General features: G+C 32.2%; 2 protein-coding genes across 2 annotated transcripts; both read left to right on the top strand.

Moving 5' to 3' along the window:
- Nucleotides 1–723: 723 nt before the first annotated feature.
- Nucleotides 724–12,626, top strand: LOC142598151 (tRNA-dihydrouridine(16/17) synthase [NAD(P)(+)]-like). The gene is made up of 2 exons (XM_075735109.1): nucleotides 724–856; nucleotides 11,497–12,626. The coding sequence occupies exons 1-2, from the start codon at nucleotides 724–726 to the stop codon at nucleotides 12,624–12,626; spliced, it is 1,263 nt and encodes a 420-aa protein (XP_075591224.1).
- A 519-nt stretch (nucleotides 12,627–13,145) lies between these two features.
- LOC142598163 (small ribosomal subunit protein eS8-like) lies at nucleotides 13,146–13,747 on the top strand. The gene has a single exon (XM_075735120.1). The coding sequence runs from the start codon at nucleotides 13,148–13,150 to the stop codon at nucleotides 13,745–13,747; it is 600 nt and encodes a 199-aa protein (XP_075591235.1). The 5' UTR covers nucleotides 13,146–13,147.
- The last annotated feature ends 1,116 nt before the right edge of the window (nucleotides 13,748–14,863 follow it).

Here is a 14,863-nt window from a genome sequence, read left to right as displayed (position 1 = left end):
GAACGATTAAGTATGTCTAATGAATGTAAGATGATCGCACGATGCATGTTTAGCCACGAGCCAAAATTGCTTCGCAGAACTCCATTTTTACCAAGATCTAATTCATTAACACTTCGCTACATACCAGTTTGGTGTCCAAGAATTAAAGCCCCAAACTGGACAGCGATCTGTGATCAGTACGGAAAAGTAATGTTTGTTGACAAACAGAATTCCCAGATCAATAATTACAATGACCAAATCTTGAACAACAACGTTCGTAAAGCGGACGAAACTCATTATTGTCCTCGAGGAGAGAATTGTCCATTCGTTCACGCAGTTGACGAAATGTTGTATCACCCTAACATATACAAAACTCGACTATGCTTAAGTTACACAACTTCAGGAGACAACATGCAGGAAAGTGCTTGTCCATGGTACTTTTGCGCTTTTGCTCATGGGTATTCGGAACTTCGAAAACTGTCGAACCAAATTGAATCGGCATACCCATGGACATTACCTCCTCAGTTATTAAACGATTGTTACGTTGTTCACACACAAGGATTTGATGAATTCGAATTAAACATCATAGATGAATTTAAACGAAAATATAAATCACAGATAGGTGTGACTGTCATAAGAAATGCATTTCATCCTGTATTACGCGTGTTGCCAAATAACAAGTTGTTTAAAATGATTCCACTTCCTGGTCACCGTGCAATATCCACTGACAAAGTATTATACACCATGGCTCAAGCAGCCATACTTTCTTTACGTTTATATAATGTAGAAGAATATCATACACCTACAATATTATCATTTCAATGTGCTCTACTGCAAAATTATTTTAATTTACTTAGTTTTAAAGAAATTGAATGCGGTAAATTAATAGAGCTGTACACTGAAAAATTCATTTACTCCAAATTTCCATTTGACGACCAATATGATTCTGTAACTCCAAATGCAATTTCAGAATCATCATCACCAATAAATCACAATTACAGTTGTAAACTTGATGATATTTTGGACAATCTGGAAAGCGGAAATAACATTGATTTCCTAGGGATGCTCGAAGGAATAGACTCTTTCTGTTAACAGGGTTCAATGCTTCAATTAACAAAAAAACTTAAGCTTATCACAATGCTCAAAATATTACAGATAAGATTATATTTAGTTCATATAACGCTTAAAAAATAATCATGACCATATTATATCATATCAATCTAATTATTAGATAGTTTATAAATTATGAAATTAATAATTCCAAAATAGAATATTAGTTCTGGTATAATTACTACTAATTACTTCCTAGTATACAAAATAACTATAATAACTCATATTACAAAGACGCCCATATCAAATACACTTTTAGTTTTAATAATAGAATATATGTTTAGAAAAATAAAAACATTTTTAAGGCCAGCCCTGCGCAAACAAAATCGAACCTGATTTTTAAATAGGTGAATATTAATTAAAATACTGCAGTAAGACATAATATACTAGACCATATGAAAAAAAACTCCAACTAAAATATCTTAGTAATATTATTAATATTTAACGGTATAATGACTATATAGACTTATAGTTTAATTTTTTTCCATATTATAATATTATATATAATTCATTGGTTACGATTTATATCCATTAAAAAATCGACTTACATGATTCATTAGTAATTATCTATGTCTGATAACACCCCCGTCAATGACAATAACGTGATATTAACGTCTGACAATATACAAGACCTTGTAAACACTACAATGATCGAAATCCCAGGACAAATACCACAGGTTGATTATATTATTGAGTGTTTAGGAGGGGTTGAAAAAGTTAGAGATGCTATGTCCAGAAATACACCAGAGTCCATCGCGTTAACATTCGATCCTGACGATCCATTATCGTCATGTGTTTTTTCAAAGAAAAAACCTTGTTTTGGCTTAGTAATTCATAGGTCCGTGATAAATGGAGAAACTATTTATTCCTGTGTTACTATTTGCACTCAAATCCACACTTTTTTACATATGGCAGACTATCACAACAGTATAAATTATATATATAGATATCCCGTAGACATATTTGGCGAAATATGCAGGAAAGCATCTAAGCAAGCCATGTGCAATTTGAAAACACTCGATATGATTCCTCCATCTAATTATTCACGACAACTCAAACCGTACAAGAAACAAACTGTTTCTAATTACTTTGCAATGAAAAAAAACAAAAGTGATATAGACGAAGCGGATCTTATTGCGGATCTCGAGCATCTCTTTGTTCCTGAAAACCGCGATAATATCAATATAAACACTTTTCACGACTTGTTGCTCAACGACCCAAATAATGAGTCTGTCACAATGAATTTAACTTGTAGCAACACGTGCCAAAACGTGTATACTGAATGTAGTGAAGCAGTTAAAAACATCAAGCTTTTAAAACATGAGCAGGAGAGTCATGACAAGATAAAACAAGCTTTCGATGATAAACCTATATGGCTACGTAACAGTCTGCTAGAATATGTAAGTTAGCAACGCAAAATTTATTATAGACAAATCTTCAAACTATTAAAAAAACTCTACTTAAAAAAATTTTGGCAAAGCTGGCTTTCACCTGGACAAATGGGCCATGGAGAACAGCGTTGTGTAAGTTTGGCTATGATCCTCGCAAGCGCCCTGAAGCACGGATATATCAAATCATCGATTTCAGAGATCCATATTTCAGATCAATTAATTACAAACTTAAAATTAAAAACAACGAAACATTGGATAAAAATAAAAAAATTGATTTCCAATTCTTAACTCCGCCATCTAAACATTCTATATTGTATCAGTTATGTGAGTTGGAAATCCCATTAGTGAAAAGACTAATTTCAATAACAAATCCAACAGCACATTTTTCTCCAGAAAATGGCTGGTTTGACGAATCGATTTTAGACACGATACGAGATCTAATGATTCAGAAAAGTCAAGAATTGAGAAAAGAGGACAAATAATTGTGCATGTAATTAAGGGTGCCAGTATTAATAATCAGAATTTGTTTGGGCATTAGATTTCGATGTCGGAAAATATTTTTTTAGCTGATGAACAATCCATAGATTCTTTTTCCACGAGCGAAGACGATAATTACACTTCGATAAAACCTGTTTTTGAAATTAAAACTGACGAAATCCTAGGATCAATAAAACCCAAACTCGCTGCCGACCCTGAAAATAATACCAATGATAATGACGCTCGAAATCTTCAACTTAAACAACAGCTAGGGAAAGCTGTGGACTATCAAACACACAAACTAATCATCAACAGTCCCATCCAACACAATAACGTAAATCAGAAAAATAAAGAGAGTGTGAAAAATCTCGTTGCAATTGATTTCAATCCGTCTATGTGCACAAAAAAAGAACTTAATGAATTTTTACAGTCGGATTCCTCATATCAGCCAGTTTTAAGCAAAAGTAAAAAAAAGCACCGTTATAAATTATTACCAATTTTCAAGCAAAACCGCAAAAGGCTCGATTCTCCTCAGCTAATGACAAGTTCACCGGCATACTCAGGACTTGACAGCAACCTTTCGTGTAAATCAGCAGATTATTACTCTGGATATAGTAGCGATAAAAGTTTACTTAGCGTTAGTAAACCGAAGAAAAAATTTAAGTCTACAGCAATGAGAAACATAAAAAGCGCATTGACGTTCAAAGCTTATAGTTCGACTAAAAAAGGAAACAAACTTCAAAACTCCTATAATTCGCAATCTGCTAGTAATAATGACATCTTTACTGAATCAGAAAATAATGTTGATTTAACCTCCAATATAAATGAAGACAAGAAAGAGTATTCCGAAGAGGTAGCGGTTGATTCAACTGTTAGTGTGGTGTCTGATTCTTTTGAGAAACTAACAAACAGTGAGTTCAAGTCGAAATTGGATAGTGATTTAATAAAAAATTCTCAAAATGAAGTATTTGTTTCTTCTGACATTTCCAACCAACTGTCAAAACTTAACACGGAAGCTTACATAGTAAGTCCCGACAAAAAAAGTAAGATACTAAAAGCAAATAAAACCGGAAAATCGTATACAAACAAAAAATCTAAAAAAGCTAATAAAGAATACGTTAAGTTTAACATTCAAGACAAAGAACTTTTGAAAAACAACCTGGAATTAAGCCAGCAAATAGCTGAATTACTAGAAAGAAACGAACAGTTAGAAATGTCTGTTATCGAACTGAATAGCAATTTAACAGCCGCTAATGAAAAATCCATAGCGATTGAAAAATCGTTAGAAGAGCAAAATGAACAGTTAATAAAACATAATTTGAAGTTAGAAGCTGATTACCTGAATCTGCTAAACAAACAAAAGTGTGAACTGACTAATTCTTGTGATTTGTCTATTTCTTTGTCAGATAGTTTGCACCTTTTAAATTCGGAGAGTTTAATAAATCAAAAAAAATTATATGATTTGGACTTTAAATTGAAGAAAACTCAATTACAAAGAGATGAATATAAAAATAAATTTACTATCGTAACAGAAGAGTTTGTAAAACTTCATAAAGAATATGAAAAATTGATTAATAATAAAATAAGTGACCGAAATACAATTTCAAAAAACAATAATAAAAATAACTTTTCAACTGAAAGAGAAACATATAATAATATAGTTTCTAGCTGGAAAAGTTTGAACTTTTTAACTCCATCTAGTAAAGAAAATAAACAAATTGATATTATTAAAGAAAATCCTATAGAACAAAACTGGGAATATAGTTCAAATAGTATTGAAGAACCTATTATGATAAATTATAAGAAATTCAGTTTAAAACAAACCAAACAAATATGGGATTCGAAAAAAAATAAAATGGTGTTACTCTAACCTAGTTGGCTGAGTCTAGCGGTCGATTATATCCACCAAGACGGTTGATATATTGGCGATACTTCCGATCAGATGTGGCACGAACCCAACCATCAGCGCCGGCGTAGTTTAATTTATACGCCTGATTTTTAGTTGAACCAAACTTACTGGTTTTCATAACTAATTCCATAAGGTGGTTTTCGTTTTCAAAATATTTGTCAAAGTTAGCGTCATTTTTTTCATTAATATTGTTTCTCAACTCCCGTTCTTTTATTGTTTCAGCCCAAAGTTCATTAATATCGTTTTCGCCACTAAGTTTGCTTATGTATTTGATTCGTTTAGCTCTGGAATAATTCAAATCTTCCATACTGCTAGATTTATACTTGGTGTTTGAAATTCATACCTACCTTTATTAAATTTAGTTTTTTTAATTTATTTATTCTAATATTCGAATTCATAAGGAATAATCCCATAAGCTTCTACGTTCGTCTGTGAAATATGATTATCTGATTGTAGGTATTTTTCGTTTGTATTTGAAATGGCTGTCGTAGCGTTAGAGTTGTTGACACTCAGTTGATTTTCTTTGTTGGAAGTTTCTTCATTACTATCTGAATAAATTTTAGTGATTGCGAAGTCAGTCTGGTCAAATAATATTACATCAATAAGGTTTTTAACTTCAATAATATCAATAAATTCATTTTTAAACGATATTTCCACTGTGTTGCACACAGGCGTGATCGATGTATAATTATACGAATTTGTTTTGAAAATAAACGTCTTTTCTTCTAATTTAAAACTAAAATTGTTTGCGTTGAGTTGACACCAAAGATATCGCTGATCTGAAACAACATGAAACTGAGGTTTGAGCTTTTGATTGTCTATTTGTAATTTTCGAAGCTTAGCATTATCTTTTTCTATAAGTATCAAATCTAGTGAAACATTATTTACAAAAAAAATCGCTTCGTGCGTTTTTTTATTTAGGTACAAAATTAAAGCGCAATGATCAGACCAAAACTTTTTGGAATCATCTCCGTTGCTGACAAAAACACTAACATATTCGATAAAAATTGGTATCATTAACTTAAACTTTTCTAGAACTAAGCGTTCACGCAAAAAAACGACATTGTTATGTATCGAAATGAAAATAAACCATACGCGTTTGTACAAAAATTGAAGTTTGTTTTCAGAAAGAATTTCAATTGTTGTGATATGTTCGTATGATAATAGTGTGTTAGTAACGGTGCGTATACCTGACGGTTCAAACTTCAGTTTTTCGATGAAATGACTGTTTGGAAATTCAAAATCATGTATACCATCTGAGTTTTTACAGTCTTGAAATAAGCACAAATGCCCATAAAAATCAGTTTGAAACACTACGTCATAATCATAATACAGCGTTTCAGTCGAATTATTACACGTATTCACGTTTGAATTTGATCTTTCAGAAAAATTTCGCTTTCGTATATTTTTTTTATTACTTTTGTGTTCATTATCAGTACAATCTGAGTTTAAACCAAAGTTTAGTTTGTAAATATTTGCAAAAAAAGACAATAAACCCATCCCACTTTGCGTTTTAACTAGTATTATTCTTCTAATTTCATTTTGATGGACTAGATTTATACAATTATATAAAATGTTATTTTAAAATAATAAAAATATAAATATTAGATAATCAAGTTAGGACTACAAAAGTGCACTAGTATTGATACTGAAAAAATTTTTCTAGATTGCTTTGTGAATGAAATTTATACACTAAGCTAACGTTATATAAATATCGGTTAGATGCACACATTGCACCTGATACGAGTCTATGCTAGTAGAAACTCATAACACGATTAAAAGTTATTTAGGGGGTCTGAAAATCGACACAAATAAAATAATTTGTCATATCTTTCCAAATTCGACTTTAGATAACTACCGAACAATCTTATTAAAGAGTATTCTTTTTCGGGTAAAAGATATAGAATCAAAACTTGAGTGTCTGAAGAAAAAACATTGTAAAAATTGGCTCAAACCTAGATTAGCCAAGTACACGATTGATGAAGTTACTAAGTTTGAAAATGAGTTTTATCAAAATGTTGCTGGGTTAGTGGATGAAAATATCGAAAAAAAGCACGACACGGCTGAATGTGAGCAGGAAAGTTTGGATGATCTGGATCAAACGTTGAAACTAATTCACAGTAAATTTTGCGTGAAGCATATTATATTAAAACTTTTGGCATATTTGCATATTGAGAAAGCGTATGTGATAAAGTATATAAAACAAATAGAAAATACAATCACTCCCGAGAGTCTGCGTGTAATGAACATTACAGATTGTTTTTGCGAGTATGTTATAAGGATAAAAACAATTAATACCCTTTACACTAAGACATACTCCGACGTGTGTTCGGAATTAATAGAATTATTTTACATCCGAGATGTGATTCTCCACTCTAAATCAAACGGCGATGCTGTTAACGAAAGTGTTGTTTCTAAAAGACTTAGTGAACTCTATCAACGAAACGTAATTTTGCTAACTGAACTTTCTAAAATTCCCGACTACTTAAAGCTCAATAAACTGTTCGAAAACAACTGCTTTGGAGAAATCGACCACAAAGGCATTTATCTTATATCTAATAAAACTGAAATTCGCATTTTTGCTCCAACGGTTAACCAAGATGCTTTTTTGCTCGATCTTCACGATAATCCAGAACTGTGTAGATTTTTGTACTCATCTGTAGGAGAAAAAATGTTTAAATATATTATTTGTAATGATTTAACTAATCTGCCGCTGCAAAGCGCCATTAAACAACTCATGAATACTAGCCGGCAAAAAAAGGACTTGATGTATGAAAACGAACGGCAAGACGCATGGTTAGAAGTGTATTACAAATTAACTGAAATCGAAAATTCGCCTTTGTGGCGTCCAGCCAAATATTATGACACCAAATATAAAATCGTAGCTCGTAGTGAAAACTGTTCATTTGAATCGTTCGAAATACCAAGATGGAATAACAACATTTTGGCTAAACTTTTGTTTTACATGTTTGGCATTGAATTTCTCGAGCCGTCATTTCGCGTCAAAGAATTTTTTCTCACGTCAAATACGATTATGAATATAACTAAAACTCTTACTGTCGATGATATCAAAAACAAAATTAACTACGAAGATATGGCTAACGAAATTGACACTAAAATCTTTGCAAACTCGCTTTTATGTTATATCAACAATTTAAAATCCCAGTTTGACACATATAAATACCTCTTTATTTCAATGTGGATGATTTGTCACAACTTTTGTTTACCAACAAGCAGATTATAAACAAAGTGTGCAGTGCAGATTTATTTAAAATTTTTTAAAAATTTCTCTAAGTATATTTGTCTCCCAGGGCAAAGGTCCTCCGAGCACTACATTGTAATTTGCACAGGAAAACGGTCGTAACAATTTGAAAATACGTTTTCTTGAACTAATTAAGTTCAATTGCTTTTTCAATTCCGAAGATAAAGTGCTGTATACGGCACATTGACTAGCATTTGACTGATTCTTTAAAATAGTCAAATTTTTTCGTCTAGAATACAATTCTTTTGCGAGCTCAGATATGATTTCAGTAGGAATTATGTTTTGATTTTTCCAGCATTTGCGATACCAAGATTCGGATTCAGCTAGTAGTTTGTCGATCCAAGTTAACGCCTCATCGTTTTGAAACTTGATCAAATACTTTGAGTCTAATTGAACTTTATTTTTGTACTCTTTGGGACAATATTTTATTTTCAGGACTTCTCTCAGGCTACTAGGTACTTCGGGGTTTTGCATACGGCAAAGTTCTTGTATGTATTTCCAGTAGGCATGTAATATGAATAAAGTCTCATGTTCGTGTCTATGTGGAACAATGAGCTTTAGTAAAGAAACAAGGTCTGTTCCGGGTTCAACCAGTAGTAAACTTAACTTAAGTCTAGTCATTAAATAATTGTCCAGAGCCAAATTAAATTTCGAAGTAACGAAGTTACTGTTACTACTAATTTGAGATCCTGACGCAAAACTCTTTGCTAAATTTCGATATTTTTCATTAAAGAAATCTATATTAGTAAGTTCAGAGTTTTCTAAGCTTTTGAGAAATTCATCATGCCTGCAGATTTTAAAAATATTTCTTAAAGTTAATTTATCGTTTGGCGAGATTATCGTTAGGGGTGATGCTCCCTAAAATAATTTACTAATTTGACTTACAGGCCACTTAAAAGTTTGGATTTTTGTTTTAATGGGTGTATTCTGGATGCATTGTTCACTGATCATAAAAATAATTTATAAGATATAATAAAATATTTTAGTGTCTTATAATAAAGAACTGCGTAAAATTATTTTGAATATTATAATTCAGTCTAATTTTTTGGTAAAGTTCAATAATAAAAAGAAATATTCTGAAGCCTGATATGACAAAAAAAAATATTACAAAAAGATCTAGTTATTCTAAATTAGTTGAGCTTATTAAAGTTTTCCTGTTGATTGATATATTTTTCGTTTTTTTCGATTATTTAAAATCGTTAGAGGGAAATTTTGACAATTTTGCTATTAGAATTAATCATATAATCTTACCTTGGGCGAAGAAACTTTTTTTGTCATACTACGAATTGCTATTCAAAGCCAGGCATCATATCGTCATGTTTGGTAAGTTACCAAAAAAGTAGATTTTCAGAAAGCTTGACACACAGAATGTTTAAAAGTGATTACCTCAAATATGCGCTTATTAACAGCTCTATGTTACTATTGGTAATGATATTGGTGAAGAACAAAAAATAGAAATCAATATATATTAATTTTATTTCACCGAATTAATTTTAAATTGAGTCAGCTAAAAGGCTTCAGACCTGTCATAACTATCAGTAAATTTTTTTTGCGAATTGTTGAACTTGTTTGAGTTTTGATTGTATTCAGATTCATACTGAGTGCAAATAATGTGATTAAGACAGAATTCAAGCTCTTTCACACGCAAGTCATAAGAATTTAGCATATGTTCTTGTTCTTCTTTCTGTTTTCGCAAGTTCGAAATTTCGTCTTTGTAGACGACGATGCGTTTAGCCTGGTTAATTACAGTTTTACGCAAAAACGAAACCACTTCTGTGCCGTATTTCGTTTCGTTCGTAATGGAAGAAACGAGATTATTTATTTTGTTTGATTTTTGAACAGGACTGTCAGAATTGGAAAGCAAAGAAAATAAAGGTTCCGAGGCGTCTGAATAAAGTCTTTTTTTTGCACTTTTATTAGTAGAATTGTTTTCGTCATTGATGACGTATCCCGACTCACAAATTTTCTGTAGCTCAACACGCGTTGAATTAACGTCATAGGAACAAACTTCGTATATCGCTGAAATTATGCTATAACTTAACTGATTAAATTCTTTACTAAAAGCAAAAATTTGGGCTTCTTGCAAAGCAAGAGCGTCGCTAGTTAGCTGGTTGTCTTTTAAAAGTATATTTGGAGGATCTCTGAATAAATTTTCACGACATAATCTTTTACTGGATTTTTCTAAAATTAACTGCATCACTCTAACTATATTGGGTGTATAACATCATCAAATAAAATTTTCGGCTATTATTTACTTTAACAATAATTCTAAAATATTTATCGCGCAGTTTATTGAATTAAGTAAAATAAATTGTCTTCACACGAATTAATGCTAAACCTGAAAATTTCTTTTGTTAAATAAAATAAATAGAAATAATTTCTGGCGAAAAATAAAATAAAAAAAAATATCTTGGACGAATATATGATTGGATAAAAATTTTTTGGATAAAAAAGAAATGAGAGGTTCGTTTGATGAAATTTTAAAATCTGAACCCTCAACTCCTGATGTTCGTCGCGTTGGGAACGTTTTAAATTATCATTTTAAAACAATAAGAAGTACCCATACTCATCTTTTAGATTACTTCAAACATTATGCTGAAAAAATAAAGGACGATGTTCGAAGTGTAGTTTTGACTGCCAATGAACAAACAAAAGGAGTAGGAACTAAGGTTCACAACACTCGAAGAGTCTGGGACGATATGAATCCTGACGTAAACATAAAGTTTTCAGCTCTGACGCATATCTCAGGACTTCCTGTTGAATCTCTAAGTATAGCAACTGGAGCTTTAGTAGCAAGCGAGTTGAATAAAATTTTTTCGATATGCAAAAGTAGCACGAACGTCATGGTTAAATGGGTGAATGACCTGATAATTGACGAATTTAAGATTGGTGGCGTTTTGTGTGAGAAAGTAAGTGGAGAGCATGACGACTTGTATCTAATTTCTATTGGGCTTAATGTTGCGAAAGGCAGTAATTTATCGAATGCTTCATATTTAATGAAGTATATTGACGCGCAACATGATCAAAAACATATATCTGATATGATATATCAGAAACTATTCAATATATTTTCTAACGGTTATCCTGATAGCGAAAGAATTGCGAAAATCCTCGACAAAGTCCTCGCTTTCCGAAACAAAAAGCTCAAATTTATATATGACAGAGGAAATCCCCTTGGTTACCAAGTTGGTTTCTTAAAAGCGGTAGACTTGCCGACAGGTTGCCTTATTTTAGACTCAGATGAAACTATTCGATGTGAAACAATCCAAAAATTAGATGTATAATTTTTTAACTTTATTTTTTTACTTTTTTGTGGAGTGTGATATGTCTATCAATATCATTTTCAATGGTATGTTTGACAAATGCAGAATCATGGGAGTTATGGAAAGCGTTAGGAAGTCCGAAATATATTATGGCTCCAATGTTCAATGGTTCTGACCATTGCTTCAGACGGCTGAGTCTGAGGTACGGAACTGATGTTGCATTCACGCCAATGATAAATTGCAAAACGTTCCAAAAAAACGCTTATTACCGCGAAGAAGTTTTACACGACTTGGGAGTTTATGATAACCGAGAGAAATTTGTCATTGCTCAACTAGCTGGTTCCGACTTGCACAATCTTCTTTTCACCTGTGAAGTCTTGCAAAATTACGTCGATGTTTTCGACTTAAATTGTGGTTGCCCACAAGCTATCGCATTTAGAGGCAAGTATGGCAGTGCTATGCTGAAAGACACAAAAAAATCGCTTACGGTCATTGAGCAACTCGTTAAACTTGTGAAAAAACCTATTTCCATTAAGTTGAGGATCGTAGAAGACGAAGCTTTATTAAACAACTTACCAAAAAAATTGTTAAATGATTCGGAACACACTAATCAAACTTTGATATCTAAAATAAGTGGAAATGATATTGCGTATGTAAACAGACTTAGATTTGACGAATTATCGAAAGTGTACGAAAAAACCATCGCATTTTGTCGAAGTTTGGAAACTTTAGGTATTTGCTTTTTGACAATACACGCAAGATCGAGTAAGAACAAAAGTAACGCAATATACGCTGCAGATTGGGACTTAATAGCTTATCTAGTCAACATCCTTAGTATTCCTGTAGTTGCTAACGGTTCGGTTTGCAGTAAAACTACAGCCGATGAATGTTTGGAGTTCACCAAAGCAGCAGCTGTTATGTCTGCTGAAAGCCTGCTCTACGATCCAACGTTGTTTTACGAAAATACTAGACCAAGTAAGAAAGATTTAATACTCGAACTACTAGAAATGTATAAGCATACAAAAAAATACTCTTTGGGTACGTTGCGCAATCATATGTTCAGATTAATGTTCAACTATTTTGAATTGAATCCAGCTGAAAGAAAAGTGTTACAACAGTTGAACGATTTTGATGCTATTTATAAATGGGTTGCAAACATTGATTGCCTAGATTCAAGTCGTGACACGAATTGTTATCACGCTTATTTTAGACATAATTTGGCCAAGAAAACTTAGTCTCTTTTTTTTTTACCCATACCTCGCCGAACTCTCATACCTTGCTCGTTGACACGAACTTTAAGTTTTCTCTTGAGGTTTTTTTTAGAGTTCATAAATTTAAAGTCGTCTGGCGTCGTGATAGATTTGTTAGAGACGTTATGAGAATTTTCTGGATTTTCAGGCTCTAAAGACTTTTTTCCATAATTGAGGAAGTAAAGCGCGAGTTGTCTATTAATACCTGTGGCGTTGCCAACTTACTTTTCTAGAGCTTTAACATCGTAATAAATTTTCGCCCGATTATTGCACAGGCGAATTACATCCATTAGAAAATTTTTTTTTTATCGTAAAAATAGAAATATTATATTGCTGAAAGGCTGCATAACGTTAAATAGTATTAATTAATGATTGTAATGTATGACACGAACAAGTTTGGGGAAACTAAGAGATTTAACTATAGTTTAATCATTTTGAGAAATTGGTGTTTTGTCTAAATGCATATAATTTTTTAATATACTAATTTCATTATTCTTCAGTAAAAAATGGGTATTTCAAGAGACTCAAGACACAAAAGACGAGCAACTGGAGGTAAAAGAGCCATCCACCAAAAAAAAAAGAAGTATGAGCTCGGTCGTCCCGCCGCTTTAACTAAACTCGGCAACGAGCGTGTTCACGTCGTACGTACTCGTGGTGGAAACCACAAATACAGAGCTTTGAGACTCGATTCCGGTTCTTTTTCATGGGGAAGCCAACAAATCTCTTTCAAAACTAAAATAAACAACGTCGTATACAACCCGACCTCCAACGAGTTAGTCCGAACCAACACGATTACGAAGAGCTCTATTGTTGCTATTGATGCAAACCCGTTTATCACTTGGTACTACACTAGATACGGAGTTAATCTTGGTAAAAACGAAATCCCTGATGAAGAATCAAAGTCGCGCAGCGTTCAAGCTAAGCACGCCAAGCGCTTAGAAAACGAAAATGTTTGCCCATCTTTGTTGGAACAATTTAAATCAGGTCGTTTGTTCGCTATTATTACTACTCGTCCAGGTCAATCCGGTGTTTGTAACGGTTACATCCTTGAAGGTGAAGAACTCGAATTTTACAAAAAGAAGTTAGATAAGAAGAGGAGACGTTAAATTATTTTATATTTTAATCGTCTGTCCATATCTTTTTATTTGTGATAGCGAGTTATATACATAGTTATTTATTGTTTATAAATTTTAATTTTAATAATATCTGTATGAATAAGTCTTGTCTGTGTAAACATGAGCAATAAAAATTTATTGGGCCAGAAATTTTATATGTTTCCTCTGTTTTGAGAATATTGGCGTTTTTCATATGCTAAAAAATTATGCGAAAAGAGTAAACTTACGGTTGTACTTCAACAAGTCGTCAATCAAATTGACGTGACCCAATAACATTCTGCGGCAGCAGTAACGTTTCAATCCTAAGTTGTCCAAAATTTCGCTAAAAAATATCATATTCGCAAACTTTCGGTCTTAAACTCTCACACTTACTCTATTGGCATACACTCAGCTAGTTTTTCTTGATAAATTTCCCACTTGTTCCCTATAACTTTGTTACATGAAAAACAGCGAATTGGAATAATCATGACAAGTTGTTAGAGTTTTAAGTACTTTACTAGAATTTAGCTAATTGTTATGAATAAATAATTTTTTAGTCATAAAAAATATTTATCGTTATAAATCAGCGGATATCTGGGTTGTTCCTTGATATGCAGTTTATTTATTTTAATTTTTATGTTGAACAAGAGCTTGTCAGTATTAAGAAGTGTTGTTTTTTAATTTAGCGCAAAAATCATGAAAGTGATAAATGACGAGTAGTAGTACTTAACTACAATTGATTCTACTTATATATAATCTATTTTATTATTAAAATAAATGTACACGGTAATAGATATAGTCGCATGCAAATTTTATTTTGTGATATTTTCTAAGTAGAATGTTTTATGGGCCAAACCGTGTCATCAACTGAGGCACTAAGTGTTGATGAATTATTTTCTAAAGTCAATGTGCGAGATCATTTAAAAGAATATAGAGAAACTGATTTCACCAAAAATCTCAAGATCACTAATGGCGAAACATTCACCAGCACTTTACAGTTGTTACGAGAAAAAAAAGCAGAACGTGAAAAGCAAATCAACGATGATCTCGTTGACAAAGCTTTGCAAAATAACACCAAATTCGAAGATGATGAGATTTTGAGTGATGATGACGACGACGCAGACTATG

This window comes from Dermatophagoides farinae, unplaced genomic scaffold, assembly GCF_024713945.1.
Source record: "Dermatophagoides farinae isolate YC_2012a unplaced genomic scaffold, ASM2471394v1 contig9, whole genome shotgun sequence".
Taxonomy (NCBI): domain Eukaryota; kingdom Metazoa; phylum Arthropoda; class Arachnida; order Sarcoptiformes; family Pyroglyphidae; genus Dermatophagoides; species Dermatophagoides farinae.
Note: the sequence above shows the minus strand (reverse complement) of the source record. Positions and strands in the feature narration are given on the sequence as shown.